Here is a 20,447-nt window from a genome sequence, read left to right as displayed (position 1 = left end):
AGACAGACACTGAGAAATGGGATTGCTGTATTTAGGGATTTTGCTCTTTGTTCCCAGGGCTGAGGTTGAACACAGGGCTTCACTGAATTCCCAATTCCAGAACCGAGTTAACTGTGGACCAAATTTCGAATCCAATACTGTGACAACACAGTTCATGCTTCTCTGCCCCCTTCACAGTTCTTCACTTGATCCTCTGAGCATTTTCTCACATCTCTTAAGATTATCAGATGGTAAGATTTTTTTTTAAGCACATGAGTTCACCAGCAGTGGGTTATCTTAAATCTGTGGCGAAACGATTTCCGGAACCAGGCGCTTGTTTCGTAGAAGGGGACTTACATGTGCTTTGAACAGACAACACTTAACTTTGGAGCTGTGAGATATACTATAGTCTCCTAAATGCCTTTCCCTTTTTCTATAGCGATTTGTTTGGCACAAAACTTGTTGAGATTGACATCACCCTAATGTGTCTCAAAGTTGAACACAGGCCATTAGACTAACCTATATGGTATTTAAACTTGAAGACTAAGGAGAAAAGGAGAACTGGAAGGAAGGCGGAGCTGGCCAGAGACTTTCCAGGGACTTTCTCACCTTCTGGGCTTAGACTCTGTCCAACCTTGCTCCAGGGTGGCGCCCGGCCCCACCCCTCCCACCTGGGCAGTCTCTGGACCACGCCTCCGCCTGCCCCGCCTCCTCCACGACGTCCGACCCACGCGGCGCCCAGGCAGCGCGCTGACGTCCGACGTTCCAGGTACTTTCCCCAAGGCCGGCTTGGCTCAACGTGGGGGGGCGGGGCGGGGCGCGAAGCGCGCATGCGCCACAGTGCCAGCGCTCTCCCCGGATAGAGCGGGGCCCGAGCCCGTCCGCTCTGGTAGTTCCGCTCGCGCTGCCCCGCCGCCATGTCGGCAACCATCGAGCGGGAGTTCGAGGAACTGGATGCTCAGTGTCGCTGGCAGCCGTTATACTTGGTGAGTCTCAGGCCCGCGCGGCGTCCCGGGGCTTCCGAGGATCCGAGCTCGCGCCTGCCGGCTCCGTGTCACCTCCCCAGTCTCCTGCTCGGGCGGAAGTGGCGAGCGCGGGCCGCGTCAGGGGCGCGCCTGCGCGGACAGTCCTCACCGCTGTGAGGCTTAGACCTGAAGCACCGAGGTGTCGGTCGCCTGTTGGTTCTGAAGGCGGCGCCACAGCGGCGCCTGCTGGCGGCCCGGCCGGCCTCGGCGTGTGGTGCGCCGGGCGGAGGGTGGAGGGGTACCCGGCGCGGGGTGGGACGGGCTCCGGCTTCCTCGCTGACCGTGTTCTTGTCGGCCGATGTTCGGTGGCCGAGCGCGCTGGCAGCCGCAGCAGCGACAGGGGCGAGAGAGCCCTCTAGGATCGGGGCCAGCGAAGGCAAAGCGGGGTCCCACGGAGTCTCGGTCATTTGCGGGTGTCCCGGGGGCCTGTGGCCGGAGCTCTATACCAGAGCCGGAGCTGAAGCGGCGTCGAGAGCTCCAGTCTTGGCCACTTTCTCCGGGAGAGCGGGTCGTCTGCTAGAGCTCCCCGGAACAACAAGGGCTTTGGTTGTATTACCACTGATGAAAGTAGCGTCCTCTTTAGAATTTCCTTTGCTTAGGCATACTTTATAGATGTATATATAGTACACCACAGGAATTTATATGAGCTTTGCAGTTGGTTGCATTTCCCAGATATGTGCACTGGTAGTCGTAACACTCAAAAGTAACCCAACAATTCTTTCGGTCCAAAAGAGGCCACATGTCTATAGGCTGCCGCTGTGCTCTGTCACCAGAGAATTACCTATTCAGCTCATTCTAAAGTAATCTTTCCTATGAACGCTTGTGACTTCCTTTTTACAAGCTTGTGGGCTACCTTTTAATCCAGGCAAAACTTTTCTCCCCTTAAAAATGATTCATTGCTAATCATTGACTCTATCTAAGATCAAATTTAGTGATTGACGTCTCCTTATGTTTTGGCTTGTTACTACAGTACAGAAAGAAACTAGAAAGCTTTCTTTTAGCTCTGGATGACTCTGGGGTTTCACCATTCCATTTAATTAGATGGCAGTAAAATTTCGCTTTGTTTAGGACTTATTTCTCCCATCCTCCTTTGAGATAAGGTCTCACAGTCTATAACTTTTGCTGGCCCGGAACTTGCTTTGTAGACCTGCCTGACCTTGAACTCCTAGGCTGGCTTTGAAGTCCTAGTCTTCTAACTACCAGTGTCAAAGTTCTGGAAAGAAGTTGTAGAAAATGCAAGTTCTAGTGGATTTGTGTGTGTTCACTTGCAGGTCTCCTTTTCTATGGGTACATTAGATTTAGCAGAGTGCCGCCTCAAAAATGTCAGTGACAAAAGGGGTACTAAGTCAAGGAAGATTGCTGGATGGTACATGCCTATAACCCCAGAGTTTAAGAGGCAGAGGGAGGTCTGTGAAGTGATTTTATTTATTTATTTATTTTTTAATTTTTGAGACATGGTCTCCTTATGTAGCCTTGGCTGGCCTTGAACTCAGATTGTCCTGCCTCCCCAGTGCTGGGACTAAAGTCATGTACCTCCATGTCCAGCACAGCTCTGAGTTTAGGCTAGCCTGGTCTACATGGTTTCAGACCAGCCAGGGCTACATAGTAAGATCAAGTATGCATGATCATACATACATACATACATACATACATACATACATACATAGAGGTGGGAGGGGGACTAGAGAGATGGCTTTCCGTTAAGAGAACTTGTTCTTCCAGGTTGATTCCTAGCACCCACAAGCAGCTCACAACTGTTCTTGGGAATCCAAAGCACTCCTCTGGCCTTCAGGGATGCCAGTTATGCACATGGTGCCTAGGCAGACAAAATGCCATACACTAAGAATCAAGGGGAAAAAGTAAAATAATAATATTATTACTATTATTGCTATTACTATTATTTTAAAAACAAGGGTTCATACTAGCAACTTAATTTAGCCTAACTTATTTATTTTCTGAGACCAGGTCTTGCTTAGTATCACAAACTGGCCTATAATTTACCACTAGGTTTGGATTTGTGACAGTCTTTCTTCTGCCTTAGTCTCCCAATTGCTAGGATTGTAGGGAAGAGCCACGACATGTGGCTTAATTGGGTACATACATGTAAGTTATTAATGTCTGAGAAGTAAGTGAAAGTTGTGATCCCACTTAGTAGGGAAAAAAAGCACTTATGCTGGATGGTGGCTCAGCCTGTAAGCTGTCAATTAGGAGGCTGAAGCAGGAGGATTGTTGTGAGTTTAAGACTAGCCTGCAGTTGGGCTTTGGTGGCCAAGCCTTTAATCCCAGCAGAGGCAGGTTGATCTTCAGTGTTTAGCCAGCCTAGGCTACATGGTGAGTTCTATGCTACCCAGGACTAAGGAATAAATTCTTGTGTTGAAATAAAAAATTTCTAAACAAAAGCCAGTCATAGTGGCATGGTTTTTTTGGGATGGGGGCGCATTTGGAGACAGGGTTTTTCTGTGTAGCCCTGGCTGTCCTAGAACTCACTATAGACCAGGCTGGCCTTGAACTCAGAAATTAAAGGTGTGTGCCACTACAGCCTGGGGTGGCATGGTTTTTAATCCTAGCACTGAGGAAGTGGTTCCAGAAAGTATCTGGAGTTTTTAAGGCCATCTCCAGCTATCCGTGGAGTTATGGGTCAGCCTGGGATAATCGAGACTGGGTTTAAAAGTAAAAATCTTGCCGGCAAGGTTGCTCTGTGGGTTAACAGTTGCCCAGCCTGAAAACTTGAGTTCAGTCCTCTGATTTACAAGGAGGGAGAGAACCACCTTTCTTTCACAGATCTTATATACCTGCCTTTTTGTGTGCAGCCACAATAGCAAAGTTAAAATGTAATTGTAAACAATTGGACTTTCAGGGAGATGGCTTGTTTGTTTAGTGTTTGCTGTGAAAGCATGAAGACCTGTATTTAGATCTTACCCATTTCCATCAAAAGCCAGATGTAGCTCTAATCTTTTGTGCTGGGGAGGTGAAGAGCTGCAAATCTCCGGAGCTCAGCGGGCCTCCCTGAAGCAGAGAGTTCCAGGTTTAATAACAATTTTTTTTAAAGATTTATTTATTTATTATATGTAAGTACACTGTAGCTGTCTTCAGACACTCCAGAAGAGGGAGTCAGATCTCGTTACGGATGGTTGTGAGCCACCATGTGGTTGCTGGGATTTGAACTCCGGACCTTCGGAAGAGCAGTCGGGTGCTCTTACCCACTGAGCCATCTCACCAGCCCCCAGTTCCAGGTTTAATGAGGACCCAGTTTCACAAGATAAGGGTTTGGGGGCTGCAGGGTTTGGAGCGCTTGCTACTCTTGCAGAGGACACTCGTTCAATTCCCAGTGTCCACATCAGGTATCTCAGAACTGCTTGCAGCCGGGCGTGGTGGCGCACGCCTTTAATCCCAGCACTCGGGAGGCAGAGGCAGGCGGATTTCTGAGTTCGAGGCCAGCCTGGTCTACAAAGTGAGTTCCAGGACAGCCAGAGCTACACAGAGAAACCCTGTCTCGAAAAACCACAAAAAAAAAAAAAAAAAAAAAGAACTGCTTGTAAGTTCAGTGCCAGGGGATCTGACATCTTCTGTCCTCTGTGGGAAGTGCAATCCTGTGCACAAACACATGTTTACACACAACTAAGAGTAAAGATAAAATTTTTTTAAAAAATAAAGGTATAGGACTGTCAATGGCAAGATGATTCAGAGCATATGTGTCACCTCCCAAGCCTGACTGTTTGTTTGATACTTGGTACCCACATGATGGAAGAAGATAACTGATTCCTACAAGTTGTTCCCTGATCTCCACATGCATGCATAGCCTTTATAAATAAATATCAGACAAAATAAATACAGACAAATACACTTAACTTGTGTTCACTGAAAATTTCTTTTTCAGAAACTCTCCATAGACAAGTGCACAGATCTTTAAGCAAAATAGTAGTTCTGTGCTGGCACTTTTTTTTTTCCAAGCCCAAGAGCATTAAAACCATGCTATGTACATTGGTGTTACAGTAAAAGCAAGTCAGGAGCCACTGAAGCTAATAATGACAAGCAAGTCCGGAAGAGTTTGGATTTAATGCTTTCTTAGTATCCTAGAGCATCCATTTCACTATTCCACAGAGAAGGCTGATACATCTGTGCTGTCAAGGCTCTAATTCTGTGAGTCTTGAGGACCTCTTTGGAAGGTCATACTTTGCTTGCTTTCTTTCTTTCTTTCTTTCTTTCTTTTTTTTTTTTTTTTTTTTTGAGACAGGATTTCTCTGTATAGTCCTGGCTGTCCTGGAACTCACTTTGAAGACCAGGCTGGCCTGGAACTCAGAAATCCGCCTGCCTCTGCCTCCCAAGTGCTGGGATCAAAGGCTTGCGCCACCACGCCCGGCTACTTGAGTTACTTTTAAGATATTAGAATAACTGGCCAGGCAGTGGCGCACGCCTTTAATCCCAGCACTTGGAAGGCAGAGGCAGGCGGATTTCTGAGTTCCAGGCCAGCCTAGTCTTCAAAGTGAGTTCCAGGATAGCCAGGGCTATACAGAGAAACCCCGTCTCGGGGGGGAAAAAAAAAAAAAAAACACTCCCCCCCAAAAAAAGATATTAGAATAACTGAATGTAGAATTCAGAAGTGAGGACTTAGCTATAAATACCATTAGAAAATATGAGCATATAGGTTGTGTTTAAGGTTTGAGATGACTAGGCCCTATTCATCAAGATTATCCAGGGCTGGGGAGATGGCTCAGTGGTTAAGAGCGCCGACTGCTCTTCCGAAGGTCCAGAGTTCAAATCCCAGCAACCACATTGTGGCTCACAACCATCCGTAATGAAATCTGATACCCTCTTCTGGAGTGTCTGAAGACAGCTACAGTGTACTCACATATAATAAATAAATCTTAAAAAAAAAAAAAAAAGATTATCCAGATAGCCAGGTGTGTAGCACATACCTTTGATCCCACCCAGTTCTTAGGAGAAGGGAGCAGGCTGGTCTTCAAGAATTCAAGGCCAGTCTGACTTACATAGTGATATTGTTAGACCCTGTCTTGAAGAAACAAAACAATTTTACCCAAGTAACATATAAATGGTTTGGAAATGCTGAAGACCAAGGATGTCTTCTTCACTGCTAGCAGTGTTTTTAAAAGTGGAGAAAGGAAGCTTGCTTACAGTAAAGACTGGAGATAATAACTAGTAAGTGGGGAAGAAAGGCTGTCTTCACACAGGGCCACAGGTGGCTACAGGTGGAGCAAATGCAGTCATTGGATTGAGCTGCCAGAAGGTGAGCAGATGACATAAAGGACAGTTTCAGTGTTTGCCAGGCCTGCAGAGCTGGGAACAAAGTTGGAAGAAGTGCAGAGAATTGTAGATGTCTGAAGAACTTACCTTGAAGGGAAGAATGGGGAGAAGTAGCTCACGTGAAGCAGTTATTTCTCTCCTTCAGCCTTGTACTCGCTGTTTTTCCCAGTGCCCACTGGGTTGAGGTTGGGTTGTGGTGTGGCTTTATTTCCTATGTCATTTTTCTCCCCCTCCCGCACTGTTCTGTCTCTTCTTGGAAATGTGTGTATCCACTTATCCCCATGAGCCTCTAGAATGAAATTTCTTTTGCACAACTGCTCTCCTGTTGCTTCTTTCCCCTGTTGCTTAACACCTCCTGCTCATGTCTGACGCTGGACTAATTTGGGAAGCTTCCTAACCTATCAGTCCATGCTGGATATGTGCAAATCTTTGACAGTAGGGTTGAAGAAATGCAGAGGTTCTGTGTGTGTTCCCAGCACCCATGTGGCAGCTCACAAATGTTTGTAACTCCTGTTTAAGTGAGCATTCTGCCTTATTACAAGTACGTGATGTTAGTAATAATGTTTTGAGTTCTGCTTTTTCTGAAATGTAAAGGAGCTAGGAGAAAAAAGGATTGCTCTCAAGGATAAATCAAGATGCTCAGCTTTTAGCTGCTTGATGGACATGAGAATGTTTACTGCGTATTTTATTTCAGTTTTTGTACTTAAGAATAAATTGAGTATTTCTGGTTGAGGTTCTGGCCTCCTCATCTTTTTTATTCCCTATAGACAGTTGCTTTAGAGCATCGCTTTTGGAAATAGGTGTGGTAGCTCATACTGATACTAGCACTTAGATACTTGAGGGTGGAGGATCTTAGAGGTCAGTCTGAGCAGCGTATCTAATTTCAAGTTAGTTCATGTAATTTAGCATCATCCTATTTTTAAATAAAAGAAAACAAACCCAAAAAGCCATGATTTAGTAGTAGGAAGAGTTTCTTGGTTGATTGGTTGGTAGGTCTTTTTTTAGACAAAAAACTCATTGTAGCCTTGTCTGACTTAGAATTCACAATGTAAACCCGGTTGGGCTCCAACTAGCGATCCATGTTCTGCTTCTTCAGTGCTAGGATTAAAGTCAAACACCACCATGCCCTACTTTTTTGTTTTGTTTTGTTTTGTTTTGTTTTGTTTCTGAGATAGAGTTTCAATCGATAGCTCTGTTACTTTGGAACTCAATATTTAGCCTTGAACCAATGCTAATCCTCCTGCATCAGTTTGTGAGTACTGGGATTACAGACATGGGTCATCACGCCTGGTGAATGTTGCTGGATTTGTGTTTTTTGTTTTCTGGGGGATACCAGTCATCAAGTCTGTGGCTTCACCATGCCAGTCAGATGCTCTACCACTGAGCCAGAGCCACAGTTACCTCTCTTCTCTCCCCACACAGTTTCTGAGCTAGGTCTCTGTAATTTGCTAGCCTTGAACATGGTATCTTCCTCCTTTAGCCTACAAGTTGTTGGGTTTACAGGCCTGGGCCACCAGGATGGGCAAGGTGAAAGTTCCCGATTTATAGAAAGAAAGAAAAACAAAATGCTGCAGTTGCTAAAATCTATATTAAGGCCAAATCTTCAGTCTGAGGAATTGGAAGGATAAAGAAATTTGCTGGTTTTGCTGCTGTGGTGTATGTTAGTGTGCTAATATGAAAAAGGACTTAAGTTGCAGAGCTGAGTATTATTATCTGGTGCTCTACATTCACTGGGGAGCTAGGAATGAACTCCTACAGATAAGTCTCTTGGACTATTGTATGTATTTATACACATCTGTAGAGTTTTTTTTTCTTAGATATTTTCTTCATTTACATTTCAAATGCTATCCCCAAAGCCCCCTATACCCTTCCCCCTCACCCCCCTCCCCCACTCTGTTCCCCAACCCACCCACTCCCACTTCCTGGCCTTGGCATTCCTCTGTACTGAGGCATATGATCTTCAAAATACCAAGGGCCTCTCCTCCCATTGATGGCCGACTAGGCTGTCCTTTGCTACGCATGCAACTAGAGACACAGCTCTGGGGGGGGGGGGGGTACTGGTTAGTTCATATTGTTGTTCCTCCTATAGGGTTGCAGACCCCTTTAGCTCCTTGGGTACTTTCTCTAGCTCCTTCATTAGGGGCCCTGTGTTCTATCCAATAGATGACTGTGAGCATCCACTTTTGTATTTGCCAGGCATTGGCATAGACTCACAAGAGAGCTATGTCAGAGTCCTGTCAGCAAAATCTTCCTGGCATATGTAATAGTGTCTGGGTTTGGTGGTTATATATGGGATGGATCTCTGGGTGGGGCAGTCTCTGAATGATCTTTCCTTCCGTCTTAGCTCAGAACTTTGTCTCTGTAACTCTTTCATGGGTATTTTGTTCCCCATTGTAGAGTTATTTTTAAAATTATCTTTGTGATGTATAGTGTGATGACATACTATTAATTTTTACTTTTGCTGATGTATAGAGTCCTAAATTCTTGTAATGAATATGTATTAATTTATTAAAGGTGCAAATTTCTTTTTCTCTCCAATAAAATCACAAATAAAAACCCAAAGTAAGTCTAGGTATAGTGTGGTGCATGCCTCTAATCCCAGCCCTTAGGAGGCAGAGGCTATTAGATTTCTCAGTTTCATAGGAGGCAGAGCAACATAAATGAGACCCTATCTCAAAAAACAAGAGTAAGATTCTCTGGCCACTTGGTAGCCTGGTTCTCCTGAGATTACTGGTACAACCTCATATTGGAACAGGGTCTCAAGTAGCCCAAACTGACTTCTATTTAACTGAGACTGGCCTCTACTCCAAAGTGCTGCGACCACAAACATATATACCACCATGCTCAGAATATTTTGTATTTTAAAGGTAAGCATTAGTTATTAAAACAAAAACACTTGTAAGCTAGGTATGGTGTGTATGCATGTAATCCCAGAATTTAGAAGAATGAGATTAGGTTTGCCATGAATTTGAGGCTAGCAAGGGCTATAAAGTAAGACCCTATTTAAAAACAAACAAACAAACAAAAAAACAAGAAAATCCAAACAAACTAAAACCCTGCAGGAAATCCTAGAATTTATTTTTCTACATTGTATCAACACAGTAAGGTTTTTTGTTACGTGTGTAGTAAGTACAGCCTGTATGCCATATGTATATAGAGGGTCACCTAAAACTCCTGGGAGTATTTTTCTCCTCCTCAGCAAGTTCCTGGGATCAAACTGAGGTCATCAAGTTTGTGTGGTGCTAGCCCTTTTATCTGCTGAGCCATCTCAACAGCCTGAGACTTAAGATTTTTATACATACATACTTTTAAAATTAAAAGGTTGTTTCAATATGTAACACAACAGAACGATTTTTAACTAAAAACACTTGCTTATTTCAGTTCCAATAACTGCACTGAAATAAATTCCTTCCTTCCCCAAATTTGTATTTAGACCAGGTATCACTTACTTCAAGTTATAAAAGCTGTCTCCAGAATATATGTACAGGTATACACACACACACACACCACTTATTTCAAAGTAATTTTGAATTATCCCCAAAACATACATGTACACATCTATCTATCTACCCATCCATCCATCCACACATAAAAATAGTGCTTGGTCTTGTATATTCAGATCTCACCACCACCATCTAGTTCTCTTTTTTTGAGATAAGCTCTTTTTTTGTTGTTTTTTTTGTTTTTCAAGATAGGGTTTATCTGTATAGCCCTGGCAGTCCTGGAGCTCGCTTTGTAGACCAGGCTGGCCTTGAACTCAGAAATCCGACTGCCTCTGCCTCAGAGTGCTGGGATTAAAGGCGTGTCCCACCATGCCTGGCTTGTGGCTGTTTCTTTAATGATCATCTTATAACAAATTGTTTTAAGGATTTTATAAATATCTACTTAGGAGGATCTTCTCAATTCTGTGATCTGTGTAAAAGAATTACTTTATGGTCTGGTTTGTTGCAATTAAAACCCTGAAAATATGGTAGTGACTGTAATGTACACTTCAGTGATTTCTTCAGCAGAAGTGTGCCATCGGGTACCATTCTTCACCTAGTAATGTAGAAGCATGGTTATGGCTTCTTTCTGCTGCAGAAGGGGAAACTTTTAGCACCTGAATGCACATCAGTTGGTTTTGCAACATGGCCTTGGTGGTAGCTCAGCTGTTGGCCTTCCTTGTCTCTTTTTGAGAAACACTTTGTATTTCATTGACTCTACTAAAAGATAGGATACATTCAGGGAAGTGGGATATGTTTGGGGGCCTGCCAAGCTGTGCCATTAAAAATTACGCCATGTAACAGGTTTATTGGGAGAATAGGGAGACTGAAATGCCTCCCTAGACTGGGACATTAGGGAGAGATAGAGACAGACAGACAGACAGACACACACACACACACACACACACAAAGATAGATAATGAAGGAGAGAGAGGAGTAATTGAAGAGAGAAACAAGACAGGGAATGAGAGAGAGATCTGGGGTGGGGTGGAGTTAGGAGGGGGCTACACACTGTGTGCACCTGCCACACCTGGCCCCCTGTTGGCTGGGGTGGAAGGTGACATAGATAGCTGCCTTTATATTCCTGAGGGCTAACACTAAATGCTCATAAAAGTTACATCTTGGGTATTGTTCCCCCCCAAAAAAAGGAAAAGAAAAGAAAAGAAAGCTGTACAGTGTCAGATGGTAGTTTGTGATGAGTTTTGGTTATACGCTGTCTTAGGGTTTTTGTTACTGTGATGAAACACCATGACCAAAAGCAAGGTAGGAAGGAAAGAATTTCTTTGCCTTACACTTACACTTCCTGTTTGAAGGAAGTCAAACAGGGCAGGAAACTGGAGGCAGGAGCTGATGTAGAGGCCATGGAGGGGTGCTACTTACTGGCTTGCTCCTTAAGGCTGATGTAGAGGCCATGGAGGGGTGCTACTTACTGGCTTGCTCCTTAAGGCTGATGTAGAGGCCATGGAGGGGTGCTACTTACTGGCTTGCTCCTTAAGGCTGATGTAGAGGCCATGGAGGGGTGCTACTTACTGGCTGGCTCCTTAAGGCTGCTCAGGACCACCAACCCAGGGGTAACATTCACCCACCATGGGCTGGACGACCCTCTCTTATTGATCACTCATTAAGAAAATGTTTGCAGTTGGATCTTATGGAACACTTGGGGTTCCTTCCTATCAGCTAACTGTAGCTTGTGTCAAGTTGTCATAAAACTAGCCAGCACATTCTCATTATTTAGACGTCTGATTTAGCTGCATAGGAAGGAAAATAAAGCAATAATTGACAATAGGTTTGTGTTTTTTGTTTGAGAGTTCTGAAGCTAGGGCTGCTGTTGTGACTCCCTAATGCCACTGACGGTAGCCTTTAATTTCTGTGTAGCTTTTTTTTTTTTTTTTAAAGCCTAGTGATCACAGGAGTTTCCTGCCTGCTCCCATCCCTTACTCCTGGTGGTCAAAACAGAAGAGAGGCAAGAGTTTGCTGAGGCAGTTTTTCTTTATTATTGAGGTTTCATTTTTGAGGCAGGATCTGGTCTTAAGCGTTGCCCTTGGCCGAGCATGGTGGCGCACGCCTTTAATCCCAGCACACGGGAGGCAGAGGCAGGTGGATTTCTGAGTTCGAGGCCAACCTGGTCTACAAAGTGAGTTCCAGGACAGCCAGGGCTATACAGAGGAACCCTGTCTCAAAAACAAAAAACAAAACAAACAACAAAAAAAGTGTTGCCCTTGATCACTATTCTTGGGTTCAGGTGGTCTTCCCACCTCAGCTGAGGAGCTGCTACTGCCCAGCAGCTTATCCAGTGTGTTGCAGGCCACTCAGCTGGCACAGATAGCAGGATAAACCTTTCTCTATCCCCAAGCCCAGTGCTGCTGCTTATTCCATTGGCCACCTTTTGTCACAAGCCTTTTAAAATTTTGAGACAGGGTCTTATTCCCTATGTAGGTGAGGCTGCCTTCATAGAGATCCACCTGGCTGTGCCTCCCTAGTGCTGGGATTGTAGACTGCACCACCCATGACTGGCTCATAGACATCAAGCTCTTGTAAATTAGAAAATCAAATTAGAAACCTTCAGTTAGGAAGAAGGGAAAGTGGGATTGACTGTTGGTGTGTGTGTCTCTGGAACTGGTCTTTATAAAGCATTGGGGTTTCTTGTCTTACACTGGCCAGAGTTAAAAACAGAAAACAAGTGGAAGATTGAAGGTCTGAGAGAATGAATTCACTAAGAGTTTTTTGTATTCTTAGCTAACAAAAGAAAGTAAGTATGGCTGTATTTTTTAGGGCTGAATATTTGGATTGGGGTGTATATATGGCATTGTTTTGTAAATCTTAAGTCCTTCTTGCTGTACTAGCTCCTACCATCTTTTATTTATCTAATAATGCATTTTAATTAATTCTTTGAGAACTTGTATCTTGATCATATTCATATGCCTCCCCTGCTCTTTCCCTGAAACTCTTGCCAGGTCCATCCACTTCTTATCTCCCCATCATATTATGCCCTTTTTATTTAACTTTTTTTTGGATTTATTACTTTTAATTTTATGTGTGTTTTGCCTTCGTGCATATTTGTGTCATGTGAGTTTAGTGCCTACAGCGGTAAGAAGAGAGGGTCAGATCCCCTGGAACTGAAATTATACATGTTAGCCACCATGTGGGTGCTGGGAATTGAATGTGTACTCTGGAAGAACAATCATTGTTCTTGACTGCTGAGCCATCTCTCTGGCCCCTGTGTTTAGTATTTTAAGAGACGCCTGGAGAGATGGTGTAGCTCTTAAGAGCACTGGCTGCTCTTCTAGAGGTCCTGAGTTCAATTCTCAGCAACCAACATGGTGGCTCACAACCATCTCTAGTGTGGTCTGATGCCCTCTTCTGGGATGCAGGTGCACATGCAAATAGAGCACTTGTATACATAAAATAAATAAATCTTGGGGGAAAATCCTTAAGAAGAGACTGTCTAGCTGGGTGGTGGTGGTGCAGGCCATTAATTCAATGGGAGGCAGAGACAGGTGAATCTCTGAGTTTGAAGTTGGCCTGGTCTGCAGATTGTTGCAGTATCCTGTCTTCTGACTCAATCTTTGTTCTTTCTTCGTAGATTTTCCCTAAGCCCCTAGGTATTTAGGAAGTATGTTGTGGATTTAGTGGCTGGCTAACCCCTGGTTAGCTCCCTGCATTTTGACAAGTTGTGAATGGTTTCTGTGTCACATGAAGCTTTTTTAATAAGCAGCTTGTCCTACACTTACCTATGGATATAAGATGAATAGTAGGAGTGGGATTGAGACCTATACTTTGTTGTTTTTTTTTTTTTTTTTTTTTTCTTTTTTTTTTTTGGTTTTTCGAGACAGGGTTTCTCTGTGTAGCCCTGGCTGTCCTGGAACTCACTTTGTAGACCAGGCTGGCCTCCAACTCAGAAATCCGCCTGCCTCTGCCTCCCGAGTGCTGGGATTAAAGGCATGCGCCACCATGCCCGGCTTACTTTGTTGTTTTTTGTTTGTTTTGTTTCTCTGTATAACAGAGGTCTAGATGTCTTGTAGACCATACTGGCCTTGAACTCAAAGAAATACACCTGTCTCTGACTCCCAAGCACTGGGGTAAAAGGTGTGTGACACCAGGCTTAGCCCTTTTTTTCTACCAACATCAGTAATTGTTATAGTGTATACATATAATTGTCTGTCTAGACTAAAATATAAGAACTAGCAACTATAGACAATCACTGAGGAAGATAGGATTATACAACAGAACAGTTGAAGATTCTTGTAAAGGTTTCTTGGAGGGAGCCCTATCCTCTGCTCATCAGTAAATTTCTTTTCCTTGTCTGTCTGTCCGTCCACTCATCAGTCCATCCATCCAACTATCCATCCATCTATTGAGTCTGACCTAGAACTCCAATGATGCACCTACCTCTAGCTCTTGAGTGTTGAGATTAAAGACATGTGCCACCACACCCAGCCACCAGTAGTTTTTTTTTTAAATCTCACTTATAATTACATTAGAGTTAATAAGATTACTCAGATGAAATTGTTAGCATATTATTTTTGAAGAAAAATAAATTAAAATATGAGCTGTAACACAAAAGAGGTGAATAAATAGAAACAAAGCAACCTTTATTTCCATATATTTAGACTTTACTATTTAGCATTAGTAAGTAAAATTTAATTATCTTGATGATAAATGATATTTTGAAATAGAATTACACTTTGAAAGAACAAGTGTAACTGGTGAATGTAAACATTAATAAATGGCATGGGTCATTTCTGTTAGCATTGTGAGGTTTGATATGATATAAGCATTACTTTGTATTTAAAGTAAGTGCTTAATGTTGTCCTATATTGCCTGGGAGAATATATGTTGCTGTATAAAATTTAAGAGGGATATTAAATATGTATTTTTGTTATTTTAAGGAAATTCGAAATGAATCCCATGACTATCCTCATAGAGTGGCCAAGTTTCCAGAAAACAGAAACCGAAACAGATACAGAGATGTAAGCCCATGTAAGTACTGTGGGTTTATGTGCATGTGTGTGTTCTTCAGTTTGTTTCAGGAGACCTGATGCAGTGACATCTTTGGGTAAAGATTGATTAGTATAGCAAGGTTTAAACTTTTATGTACTTTTGTTTTGTTTGAGACAGGCTTTCACTCTGTAGTCCCGTTGTTCTGGAAATTACCATGTAGCACAGACTGACCTCAAATTTGCAGCAGTCCTCTTGCCTCAGCCTCCAGAATATTGGGATTCTAAGTGTCAGCTACCACACCAGGTTTAATGCATACATTTTCTCATGTGTTTGTAGACACGCATGTGGAAGGTTGAGGTTGATGGTCAGATGTCCTCCTGAATCGCTCTTTACCCTAGAGATCTATTCCAGCTAGTCTGGCTGGCCATCTTGTTCTGTTAGAACTTGTACTGGGATTACAATCAGGCTGCCACACCCACCTGGCCTTCCATGCCAGTTCTAGGGATCCAGTCTCCACCCCTTACATTTACTTAGTCATCTCCCCATCCCTGTTTGGTTTGAGGAACATCTGATTAGCTCTTCTAAGCTCTGGTAGAATTCAGCACTTAATCTGTCTGTTGCACTCAGATGGAAGATGTTCTTATAACAGCTCAGCATTTCCTATCCTCATCCAGGGTTTTGCAGTCTGCCAGTGAACTGACCCTCACCAAAGCTCTCCTTCCCTGTTGTATAGCTTTCTTCTCCAGGCGTTAGAGCCACTTACTGTGTGTCTTGTCATCCCCCTCTTCAGCACATTCATCCTGGTGTCCTGATATCTGAGTAAACACCATGAAATACCAGCCTTAGAGTTCCTAGACCTCTTTGATCTTGTGCCCACAAAGAAAGCAGGGAGGGATTTTTTTTTTTATTTTGTGGCAGGGCTCCCTGCATCTGCTGTACTGTCTTCCAACTGTGACTTCCTGATCAGTCTCCTAAGTGCTGGAATTACAGGCCTGTGCACCACACCCAGCTTTCACCCTGCACCTTGAAGGTCACTTTCTGTGTGTCACTACTGCTTTTGTTGTTTATTGTTTTGTTTTGCTTTGTTTTATTTTTGTTTGTTTTTGACTATTTCACTTAGAATGTATATGGTTTCTCCTGGCATCTTTGAGTTTTAGATTACTCAAGTGTTGCCATATCTTTCAGTTTGTTTGTTTGTTTGTTGAGACAGGGTTTTTCTATGTAGCCCTGGCTGTCCTGGAACTCACTCTATAGACCAGGCTGGCCTCACACTCAGAAATCCACCTGCCTCTGCTTCCCAAGTGCTGGGATTAAAGTTGTGCACCACCACTGCCCAGCTGCTATATCCTTCCTTAACCAGTCTATTTCTCATATCTATTTAGCTCTTTTATTTTAAAATCTCTTTGACCTTAATTCTCCAATTTGTGAAGCCTCATTTTGGAAGACTTTATATTCTTTATTTCCTTAGAGAGTTTAAAAACTCAAGAACTTAAGAGTCAAGAAACAACACTTAAGCTGTAATGTGACACCGGGGAAGTGCCTCAGTTTATGCATATCCCTGAAGTCCCAGAAGCAGAGCTTCTTTTTCTCTATTCCTTGCCTAGTGTCCTTTGTACATACATCCCTTCCTTCCTTCCTCCTCCTGGTTTGCCTTATCTTCAGCCTCTCTGTCCCTGCTTTTCCTTCTTATTACATAAATGGGATGTAGAATTCTTTTTCCTTTCCCTTCCACCCCCAAGTTATTTCCTAGGTAGATCTATGCATCTACACAACAGGGATTTTGTTTTTGTTTTTTTGAGACAGGATTTCTTTGTGTAGCCTTGACTATCCTGGAACTCACTTTGTAGACTAGACTGGCCTCAAGCTCACAGATATCCACCTGCCTCTGCCTCCAAGTGCTGGGATTAAAGGCATGTACCACCACCGCCAATGTCATCACTGCCCAGCTGAACATAACAGTTTAAAAAGAATATATTCTGGGACTGGAGAAATGGCTTAGAGGTTAGCAGCACTGGCTAACCTGGCTAACTGGTTTTAGAGGACTCGGGTTTAATTCCTAGCACCCAAATGGTGGTTCACAGCATCTGTAAATATAGTTCTAGGGAATCTGATGCCCTCTCCTAGCCTCTGTAGGCACTGGGCACACAAGTGGTAGGTAGGTACATAGGTATACGTGTAGGCAAAACACCCATATACATAAAATTGAAAAAAAAAAAAAACAACCCAAAAACAAACAAAAAAGCCAGGTGGTGGTGGCATACACACAATCTTGACCTGAGGAAAGAAAGAAACAAAAAGATTAGTTCTCCTTTCTGTCTGTCCTGATCACCCGTGCTCTCTTCATGAACCCCCATGCAGCTACCACACCCTCCTCACTGGAACTTACAGTTACCTTGCTAGCTTTCAGATGCAATCAACGACTTTCCCTTGGTTTCCCTTATCCTTCTGTGTCTTGTGAGATTGCTGACTCTGTCTTCCTTCATAATGACTTATTTACTTTTTCTGTCTGCTCTTCCATTTTTAGAGCCGTCCATCCTCAATTTATCTTTATTTTTTTCAAGGGTCTTTTCCTCTCCTCACTATTTTTTCCTTAATCTATGAGTGATCTCATTTTCTTGGGGGCCAATTGCCATGTTTATTTTCATGACTTCACATTTGATCTCCAATCTTGGTCTTAATTCCAAACAGATGTTTGCAAGTGTCCGTCTCTGTTATCATGTGCCAACCTGACATGGAGTTAGTCAAAGAACCATAGAACTGTAGAACCATAGAAAGCTTATAGAACCAATGGTGTGGGTATTCCCTACATTGCTTTATTCCTTCTATTTGTAACTGGTACCACCATTTATTTACATATTGACTAATACTGGAAACAGACTCGTTATTCATCTCCCACATCTAATTAGTAACTAAATAGTTCACTGTGAGTGTGATCTATTTAAAATGTTTTCTTATGTATATACTAGCTTTTTTGTGGTTTATTATAGTAACTTCTAAAGTATTGGGGCTATATAGATGGCTCAGGAGTTAATACTGCTTTTGTAGAGGACTTGGGTTCCATTCTTAGTATCCATCTGGTGGCTCACAAAACACCTGTAACTTCAACACATCCAACAGGCAACAGGCATGCAGCCCCCCTTCTCTCTCTCTCTCTCTCTCTCACACACACACACACACACACACTAAAATAGCCTCTATAGCTCCATTCTATTACTGCTTTCTTCCTTTCTCTTACTATACAAGTTGTTTGCCTGCCCCTTTAAGGCAGAAATCTAAGTTTGTCATCATTATCATTCTACACTTTTTTTTTTTTTTTTAAAGATTTATTTATTTATTATATGTAAGTACACTGTAGCTGTCTTCACACACTCCAGAAGAGGGCGCCAGATCTCGTTACGGATGGTTGTGAGCCACCATGTGGTTGCTGGGATTAGAACTCTGGACCTTCGGAAGAGCAGTCGGGTGCTCTTACCCACTGAGCCATCTCACCAGCCCCATTCTACACTTTTTATATACCTTTATACACATCTAGATTTTTCTTGTAGCTATTTTCCTACAAATTATTCATTTCAGTAAGAGTGGATTACCTAGCATTCTCCCATTATGACTAGTTTCTAACATACTGTGTTCTCAAATATGGTGCTCACTCATTCCTTTCTTCTCTCTTTAATGACAGTGACAGTCTTCTCCCCGCAGTACCAAATCAGCAGCCCCTTCCACTGGCTGGTCTTTTCACCATATAGAGGATGTTATGGAAGCAGGGTTTTGTGTGTGAGTGTGAATTTTAATGTTTTTTTGAGACAGGGTCTTCTGTCTATTTTGTAGCTCTGGCTGTCCTGGAACTTACTCTTTAGACCTGGCTGGCCTCTAACTCACAGAGAGCTGCCTGTATCTGAGACAGTGGAGTCACTGTGAGTGTGAGGCAAACCTGGTCTACATAGTGAGTTCCAAACCTTCTAGGACCATATACAAAGACCCTGCTTCATAAAACCAAATAAATAAAAGCTACACAGATTTGTGATTCTATTAGCATGGCTTATCTATAATCATAGTCCATTGCTGCTACAGAACAAGAATATTCTCAGTAAATATGTGTATAAATGAGTTGATACATGGAGAGAAAATAACAAAAAGAGACTTATCTTCCTCCTCCAGTGAAATGACATAGTACTCTTTTGGAGAGAGGGTGTCAGTATGTAGCCTTGGTTGGCCTGAAAGTTTTACATACATCAGGCTGGCCTTGAACTCATAGACATCAACCTTCCCGGCCTCCCCTTTGCTAGGATTAAAGGTATATATTACCACATCTGGGGACAAGTCTGTGCTCATAGGCTTTTAAATTTTATTTATTTTTTATGTATATGAAGGTTTCTTCTGCATGTAGTTCTGTACCACATGTGTACGTGGTAACTGAGGAGGCTAGGAGAATGCTGGACCCCTGGGACTGGAGTAACAGATGGCTGTGAGCTGCCATGTGGGTTCTGGAAATTAAAACTAGTCTTCCGGAAGATCAGCAAATAATTTTTTTTTTCCCGAGACAGGATTTCTCTGTGTAGCCCTGGCTGCCCAGGAACTCACTCTGTAGACTAGGCTGGCCTCAAACTCAGAAATCTGCCTGCCTCTGCCTCCCAAGTGCTGGGATTAAAGGCGTGTGCCACCACTGCCCAGCAGCAGATAATTCTTAACTGCCGAAGCATGTTGTCTCTCCAGCACCATGGACCTTTTTTTTTTCTTTTCCTCCAATTTTTTATTAGATATTTTCTTCATTTACATTTCAAATGCTATCTGGAAAGTCCCCCATAACCTCCTCCCCCACTCCCCTACCTACCCACTCCCACTTCTTGGCCCTGGCATTCCCCTGTACTGAGGCATATAAAGTTTGCAGGACCAAGGGGCCTCTCTTCCCAATGATGGCCGACTAGGCCATCTTCTGCTACATATGCAGCTAGAGACATGAGCTCCGGTGGGTACTGGTTAGTTCATAATGTTGTTCCACCTATAGGGTTGCAGATCCCTTTCAGCTCCTTGGGTACTTTCTCTAACTCCTCCATTGGGGGCTCTGTGTTCCATCCAATAGATGACTGTGAGCATCCACTTCTGTATTTGCCAGGCATTGGCATAGCCTCACCAGAGACAGCTATATCAGGGTCCTTTCAGCAAAGGACCTTTTTCGTGATAAGTTTCATACTGTATCCTAAGCTGATCTCAGTTGTGGCAACTCTTCCTGCCTCAGCTTCCCAAATGCTGGGGTTACAGTTGTAAGCCACCTCAGCTAGCCTTATTTTTGGCTTTTTGAGAAAAGGGTCTCCCCAAGTTTGCCTTGATCCTCCTCCTTCTGCCTCCAAAGTGCTAAGATCCGGTGTGCTCATGGTGGACACAGTATTATAAAGAAGTTGATTTATCTCTTGCCTATCACTGAATCTCATGAGGGGTAGAAATGTGAATTTATTCAAGATTAGCTTCTTACTTAACCCTCCATAGCCTATGAAGGTATTGCTGCTGGAAGTGTACTAAATATTAAGTCTGCATTGCCAGAGGTGCTGAAGATTGCCCTTATCCTAGCAAAATGGATTGACACAGTAGTAGCAAGCCTATCCTTATGTGTGACTCATCCACCTGTGATGTGTGTCAGGTTTGCTGAGCACAGAATGAGCCTCATTAGGGGTGATGATTAGAAGCTAGGGAAGTGAGTAAGCCTCTGCAGGACTAACCAAAAGGGAAAACTTGACTAAGTGCTAACTTGTACTCATGTCATGAT

At 43.2% G+C, this 20,447-nt stretch overlaps 1 protein-coding gene across 2 annotated transcripts in view; it reads left to right on the top strand.

Annotated features, from left to right (window-relative positions):
* The first annotated feature begins 816 nt into the window (after positions 1-816).
* Positions 817-20,447, top strand: part of Ptpn2 (protein tyrosine phosphatase non-receptor type 2) — a 62,253-nt gene continuing 42,622 nt past the window's right edge. For both annotated transcript variants that reach the window (XM_021151016.3, XM_021151015.3), the window contains exons 1-2: positions 817-965; positions 14,638-14,728. In XM_021151016.3, the coding sequence (XP_021006675.1) occupies positions 897-965; positions 14,638-14,728 (160 nt within the window). In that variant the 5' untranslated portion in view covers positions 817-896. The remainder of the gene's footprint in view (positions 966-14,637; positions 14,729-20,447) is intronic.

The sequence above is a fragment of the Mus caroli genome, unplaced genomic scaffold (genome assembly GCF_978045245.1).
Source record: "Mus caroli unplaced genomic scaffold, Mus_caroli_1 scaffold_19, whole genome shotgun sequence".
NCBI classification, from domain to species: Eukaryota; Metazoa; Chordata; class Mammalia; order Rodentia; family Muridae; genus Mus; species Mus caroli.
The sequence above is the reverse complement of the archived record's forward strand: the minus strand, read 5'-3'. Positions and strand labels throughout refer to the sequence as shown.